Below are 7947 nucleotides of genomic sequence, written 5' to 3' on the forward strand. Positions count from 1 at the left end.
TAATATATTAAAGTTAAGAGGCAAATCATAAACTTTCAAGATATCGGGGGTTATTAATGAGTTAAAAAATTTTACTCATTAAATCAGATTTAACCATCCTTCTTTTAAGACATATATATATACATATATATATATATATATATATATATATATATATATATATATATATATATATATATATATATATATATATATATATATATATATATATATATATATATATATATATATATATATATATGTATATATATATATGTCTTCCTATCGTAGTTTTCTTTGAAGATCCTAGATTGGCCGTCGACTGACTCACCCCATTTTTGACGTTCAAATGATATTTTATTAGCATTCCACGTGCAATACGTAGGCACTTCAGAATACAGCAGTTTTTTGCAAAAGAATCATTTTGACATAACGTGAAGAACCCGGTTAACGTTGTACCCGGTGGATTTAGGGCTCTTTGTTGCACCTTGGATTCCAAAAAATAAACACGTTGACCATTCTGTAAATGTACCATTAAGTGAAAACAGCTGGACTTCGTTCATGTATCGGAAATGAAAGAATACGCCACACAGCTTCATTACTGCTTATGTATCTCCCAGCCTGATATTGTACGACTTCATCGATATCACTGATTTCGGACTGCAAGCCAAAAACTGCCATGTCGCTACCTTTGTTGACGTGTTTAAATATGTATTTGATTGCCTTTACGGAATAACAATACTCCACGTCTATGTGTGCATTGTATGTTTTTGATAATAAAGGTGAATAAGGAACAACCCACTGGTTATCTACTTTGATGTAATTGTTACGCGACTTTAAGATTGCTGATTTTCCACCATCTTTGGTAGACCTTCTTCTTTATAAAGAGTATCCATCATTGCGGGTAATTGTGTTAGATACTAAAATTCGAGGATATTGCTTTGTGCACCTTCCTCTGTCCGTACATGGTGAATTTTCATTCAGTTCACCACAATGTCATGTAAGCCCCTATCGACATCTACATCAGGTATTTCAGCAAAAATCACATCGTCAATTTCATTAGAAGTAATTTTATTAACTAACCATATTAGTATATGTGCGTGCGGCAATCCTCGCTTTAGCCATTCCACTGAGCACAACCAGCATCGCACTGGCCCAAACTCTTAGTTTTACTATGAAATTTATCAGCAATTTCAAGTTTTGCCGGAAGACACTGGCCGTAATGTCATGTCTATGAATTGGCGATTGTCCAGGAAGTAAAAGTTGCTGTATCTCGTCCCAAGATTGATTACATGTAAGTGTAATAAATAAATCTGGACTACCATAGAGACGAACATGCGCAATGGCATCTTGAGCATACTCATGCATATGACGTAAACTGCCAGCATATGACGAAGGTAAAATCGTTACTCTTCCAATGTTAGTGGTATTACCGTCATTTACAACTGTATCTCGCAAATGAATGTATTGTTCAGAGCAGAGCTTGGTCTGATTCAGACGGATGAATAGCAAACGTTCTGATTCAATCTTTGCATACATATCAACGATGTATTGGTGAAACAATTGACGGCATTTTAAAATATATTTCTCTTCATCCTGACGAATCATTATTCTGTAGCCATAATAGTTCAATGCGCTGCTGTTTTTATCCGTTTCTTTGTTAGTGGCTGGATTTATCAATTTAATATTCAAGTGAGCATATACCCATGTGAGCATATAACCCATGGAAACAAAAGAAGCCATAAGCAGTCACTTTGCGTCTAGCAAAAATACTGGAATAAATGATTCTAAATCACTTGTTTCTTTTAAAACGTTGGTTTATTCGTATATCAAGTACTTCAAATACCCAAGAAGGAAAGCTTCACTGTTGTCAATAAACAAAAAGCACAAGGAGCTCACTAAAGCACATAATGTCTGTATTCTAACATAAATTTAAAATGTCTATTAGGAGTAGGAACAAAATCAGTCGATATAGCTTGTTTACATTGAAGGGATGGTCTTTAAGCGTGAGTCATACAAAAATTATATATAAAACATGTTTTAAGTTACCACTATAATAGAAAAAAAAAACACTCAAGAGGAGGGCTTGAAATTTCTGTTTATGTATAGAAAAACTAAAACGAAATGTGAATATACGCTTTAGTTTTTTTCTCTTTGTCTCTGTGATAGTTGGAGCTTCCTCTAAATCAACTTTTTGCTCCAAAAATGTAAACTTTTATAAGTTTTAATTATGCATATCTTTATAATATGTTCAAGCTACATAAGGCGAAGGTAGACAAGCTTTTGACTAAATCCATGAGTGTTCAGGAGGATTGGCGATGCGTCCATACACGGTCTGATCATTATCTCCTTGTTCTGCCACCGCTTAGGATCGTGTCAATTACTTACTCCTTTTTTTAATAAAGCTAGCCGTTTTCGCGTGTGAGATCTTTTTGAGATTACTTTTCAACGACCAAGTAATATCTGTCATTTTGGGAAACTTTTTTTTAACATAAACTGGTGCCTGCTTGTGAGTCTAAAACAGTTCATTCCTATTCCCCAAAATATCCCTCTGTTTGATAGTTTAGGATAAAATTATAAATAATAAAGTCAACGTTGAAGCTGCAAGAATCTTTCTTTCAGGTCCTTCAGAGCTTCAGAATTGAATGGCACCATGAAGATATGGATTGTATCACCAGAACCGTTAATGTGCCTGATCAGCCTCTTCAATTTCGTTTCATAGATCGTTTTTAAGAGTATTGGAAGCAACAAAAAAATGATAGACAATGTCTAGAAAACAGGGAAAATCTTGTATAAAATTTCAGCTAAATGTTAATATAATAAAATTTCCAATCAGAAAGTTAATATAACGTAGCATAGAGACTAATATTACCTGGACAAAGACTTTTTTCCAGAGTTTTCGTGAGCTAAGAGAAAAGTTTGCCAAGAATACTTAATGAAATTAAAAAAATTGAAAAGCAAAATAAAACTTGTACATCTGTTCACTTAAGAAATAACTATGGATCACATTTGTGTTTTAAGATTTTTGTTGCATTTTTGTGGTGTGAGGTTTTGTCCCGGCTCTTTTTTTTCTATGCCGCCGATCTGGGCTTATTCCTGAAAACTGGTAAGGGTCTAACCTGTGCAGTTTTTACGGAAAGTTTCGATCTCAGGCTGGATTGATAAATATGACATTACATTTTGGAGAACTCCGCAGAACTCTTGCCTGGGGCCAAAAAGGGTGGTTTTCGCTTGTCCACGTGCCAGAGCCTATGGTACTCCTGGAAACTGGTAAGGGTCTAACCTGTGCAGTTTTTACGGAGTGTGGACCTCAGGCCGGATTGATGAATATGACATTACATTTTGGAAAACTCCGCAGAACTCTTGCCTGGGGCCAAAAAGGATGGTTTTTGCCTGTCCACGAGCCAGAGCCTATGGTGTGCGAAGTGAAGTGGAGTTATAAAGCCTATGTCAGAGAGGAGTATCTGAAGTTGCACAGCCGAGCTTTCGTTTCATCAAACCATGTTTCTGCTTTCGAGTGGAAAGCTCCGTTCTAGCAGGCAAGCAGGCAGGCACTACTTTCAAATTGAAGATGGACTAAAATCTACAAGAGTTAAATATATGTGGCAGTTACCCGGCCCCACAGCCCATATATCTTCTTTGAGTGATAAATAAAAAAAATTACAGAAACAAAAAAGCGGCATTTTCCCACGGGTCCGAAAGTGCTGCCGTGATTTCCGCTGGGTTTATCATTTGTTTTTTCGGACTTGGGATTAAGGTAGAGAAATGTTATCAGATGAAACTCTTGAACTTTAAAAGTTCTGTCATTGCTAAAGAAATTGGAGCTTATTCTTTGCTCCTTTCTAAGTGGTGACGTTAGAAAGTTGGCTTACGGTAAAAAAAATCAACTTTTGAACTAAGACAGATAGAATTTTTTTTTTTTACGGCAATCGATAGCTCTTGATGAGCCGATCAAGGTATATATCATCCATTTTTTGGTACAAAAATTCCTTCACCAGATATACTAGTTTAAAATTTTCAAGGGGTTGACGACTTCAATAGTAGGGTACATACTGAAACCAAAAATAGGCCGATACCAATTGTGAGACAAGTAGAGAACTTGTAAGCAACAGTCAGCTGTTAGACCATAATCATCTTCCGCAATAAGGGGTCTGCAACTTTGGCTAGTTGGTGTATCTATTATTTGTTTCCGGTGTATTTGATGGTAAAACCAATTTGGTTCCAGTGGTAACACATGCAGGGGACTTGTAAGTAATAATCGTCTGTTAGGCTACAATCTTCTTCAGTGAAGAGGCTTGACTTACTTGACTTAAGGCTCCTGCCGCATGGGGTGCGGCGTAGAGAGCTTCGCAACTTGACTTCTCCAGGCGGACCGGTCTGCTGCTAAATGAGACGCCTCGTCGACAGCAATGTTGGCCATCACCAAGAATTTGTCGAGGCTGTCTTTCCACCTTGTCCGAGGTCTGCCCCTCGGGCGAGACCAGCCATGGGCTTTTGGGTCGAAGTCGTACACTATTCGGGCTGGCGTTGATGTCGGCATTCGTAGGAGGTGTCCGAACCATCTGAGAGACCTCTGCGCTATCTGGACGGAGAATGGCACCTGGGAGGTGAGAGTAAGCAACCTTGCGTTGCTTACAAAATCATCCCACCGGAATCCCTCGATCCGGCGAAGCTGTTTCGTCTGACAGACGTCTATCATTTTAAGGATGGTTGATTTGAGGGGCCAGGTTTCCGCCGCGTAGAGCAGGACGGAGCTTACGGATGCGTTATAGATTCGCATTTTCGTACGCCTTGAGATGTGCGGCATTCTCCATAGACTGTTGAGTCTACCGACGATGGAAGAGGCTTTCGATATTCGGCTGCATACCTCTTCGTCTACGGAGCCATCATTGGACAGCACAGAGCCGAGGTAAGTGAAGTTTTTAACGACTTCAACAAGTGTTCCGCAGACAGTTATGGTATCAGGGTGCGAGACTGGACCTGGGGGTTCAATTGCCATAATCTTAGTTTTGAGCCAGTTGATTTTCAGCCCCACTTTTGCTGCCTCTTCCTTCAGGACTTCCAGAGCGTCGGTCAGCTGGTCGATTGAGTCGGCAGCGAAAGCAAGATCGTCTGCGAAGTCCGCATCCGTCAGAATGCGATCTCCAAACTGCAGACCAAAGGGCAGGCGATTTGTAGTTCTTGTCATCACATAGTCTATCACACAATTGAACAATTCTGGGGCGGCGGCACACCCTTGGCGAACGCCAGTTTTGATATTGAATGTCGTGCTCCGTTTTCCGTTGACTTGGACGCAACTCTCGGTCTCTTCGTACAGCTTTTCAAAAAGTTTGCAGTATTTATCTGGTAGACCCGTCGATCTAAGTATTAGCCAAACAGAGTTGCGATCGACGGAGTCAAAAGCAGCTTTGAAGTCTACGAAGGCCACGTATGCGTTCCTCCTGAATTCTCTAGTTTTCTCAATTAACTGGCGCATAGTGAAGATTTGTTCGACAGTGGACCTCCCTGGCATAAATCCGGCCTGCTGAACTCTCCTTTTTCTTCGGAGGATACTCGTGCATCTGTCTAGCAGGGTCATGGCAAAGAGCTTTCCAGGGACTGAGAGAAGGGTTATACCTCTGTAATTAGAGCAGATGCTCTTGCTCCCCTTTCTCTTCCAAAGGGGCAGGATTATGCCGAGTCGCCAGTCCTTCGGGACCCATTCTGTGCGCCACACCACGGAAAATAGCATTTGCAGCCAAAGTAACATCGCCGGTCCAGCATACTTCAGGAGCTCAGCGGATACTCCGCATAGGCCTGCCGCTTTGTTATTCTTTAGACGTTTCAAAGCAGAGTGGATTTCTGCTGTCGTGAAGGAAGTCTCTGGTTCGTTTGACGGCACTTCCTGAGTGCTGGCAGCTAGGCGTGTGAGTTCCTGGTCAGTCTGTGCTACAGCATCGGCATTGAGGAGACTTGAGAAGTGGTCTTTCCATCGACTGACCTGAGCGGCCTCGTCACTAAGTGGCTGGCCGTCCGCAGAGACAACAGATGCAACTGAGGGGGCTTTGTCGCTTGTGAGGTCACGGAGGTGCTTGTAGAGGCTCCCGACGTCCCCTTTCATGGCTGCGCCCTCCAGCTCGTTTGCCTTCCTTTCCACAAACAGTTTCTTGTCTCGATGTATCAGCTTGTTGCGGACACCATTGAGGCGCCTGTAGGTCGGCATGTCGCCCAGAAGCCTTGCCTTGCGTCTCTGCTCAATGACGTCAAGCGTATCGAACTGAACCCACGCTTTCTTAGCACGCTTCGCCCTTCCAATATTTGCGGTCGCTGACTCCAGGACATTCTTCTTAAACGAGATCCATGCGTCCTCAGAACTTTCAAATGGCAGGAGTGCGTCGAAGCGGTTCGAGACATCAATGGCATACTTGGACCGTATCTCTTGATCGGAGAGACGAGAGACATCAATCTTGGTCGGTCTAGGTTGCGAGCGCTGGGCTTGGAGCCTCAGTCGCATATTAGCTACAACGAGGCGATGGTCAGTGTTACCAATCTCGGCTGACCTGTACGTCCTGCAGTTACTAATCGAGGATCTCCATCTCTGTGAGACAATGATATAGTCTATCATTTTTTTGGTACGGCCGTCGTTGCTGTACCATGTGTATTTGTGGATATCCTTCCTTGCGAACAGCGTGTTCGTAATGACAAGGTTATGCATGCTGCACAGTTGAAGGAGCCTTAGCCCATTGTCATTTAGAGGGTCCGGAATAACTGGTCCGATGACTTGCCGCCATAGGTCGTGGTTGTCGCTCACTGTTGCATTCATATCACCCAAAAGGATGACAATATCGTGGGGGGATATCTTGGACAGTTCATTAGCCAGGGCAGAGTAGAAAGTTTCTTTTGCTTCGTCGTCGGCTTCATTTGTCGGAGCATAGCAGACAAGGACTGTCATTTTTCCTTGCTTATGACTCAGTCGAGCATTAGCTATTCTATCCGAGACGGGAGTAAATGACAGTAGACACTTTATGGACTTGTTATCAAGTACTAGTCCGACCCCATTTCTCCTAGTCGTTGTCTGTCCAGACCATAGAAGGTGGTATCCCTCACCTATGGGATCAGTCCCATTCCCGACTAGGTGGGTTTCTGTTATTCCAGCAATAGAGATGCGGAATTGCTTCAGTTCCATCGCCAGAAGCGTCTTTGCTCCGGGAAAGTTCAATGTCAATACATTCCAGGTGGCAATCTGGAGGCCACCATGGTCAAGGAGATTCAAACGCTGGTCATTTCTCAGTCCAGGGGCGAGCAAGGGTCGTGATGGGATAAAAGAAGATCGGTCATCCGAGGCAGTTGCTAAGCTATTCATTGCAATCGATTTCAGGTGGAGGGCTGCAGGCCCAACCGACCCTAGGCCTGGATTCTGATTAGAGCCAGGATTTACCTGGATACTGAGAATCCTGGGGTGGGCTCCACCCACCTCATGAGGTTGAGGCCACCCTGATCGGAGCGATTAGTTAGGGGAAACCCCATATCCAGAGGTACGTGGTCAACAGACATTGTGTGCATCATTCCGGACGAACTCCATCACCTCCATCACCTCCTTCAGTGAAGAGGGGCTTGTAACTTTTGCTACTTGGTGTAGCCTACCCATTCTCACTGTAACCTAGAATTAAGTGTTTACACAACAGGCACAAACGATAACGTAAAACAATGAGGTAGTTTCGTAATAATTAGTGTCACCTATGGTAATTTAATCCTGAAAAGTTACGGATAGCTTTATAACATCAACTAGATTATATAAGATATTGTTCCAAGTTTTCATCCGTCACGATGTCTACGATTGAAAAGGATAAAGTTCAACTGGCTGCAAAGTCAATTTAGTCCCTCTTTTCGATATTCTTTTGTTATTGTTGTTTTTTCAACGCTGAGGATCTTTTCAACGCTACTGATTGCGTTCTTCTTTGAGCATAACGTTTTAAAAGCTTCGATAGG

The 7947-nt window shown here is 42.1% G+C and overlaps 1 protein-coding gene across 1 annotated transcript in view; it reads left to right on the plus strand.

Annotated features, from left to right (window-relative positions):
- The window catches only part of LOC136027456 (probable cytochrome P450 12a5, mitochondrial), a 171729-nt gene extending 168911 nt beyond the window's left edge, over positions 1 to 2818 (plus strand). Inside the window, exon 4 of the mRNA XM_065704738.1 lies at positions 2602 to 2818. Within this exon, the coding sequence (XP_065560810.1) occupies positions 2602 to 2712 (111 nt within the window). The 3' untranslated portion in view covers positions 2713 to 2818. The remainder of the gene's footprint in view (positions 1 to 2601) is intronic.
- The last annotated feature ends 5129 nt before the right edge of the window (positions 2819 to 7947 follow it).

This window comes from Artemia franciscana, chromosome 5 (assembly GCF_032884065.1).
Source record: "Artemia franciscana chromosome 5, ASM3288406v1, whole genome shotgun sequence".
In the NCBI taxonomy this organism is placed as follows: Eukaryota; Metazoa; Arthropoda; class Branchiopoda; order Anostraca; family Artemiidae; genus Artemia; species Artemia franciscana.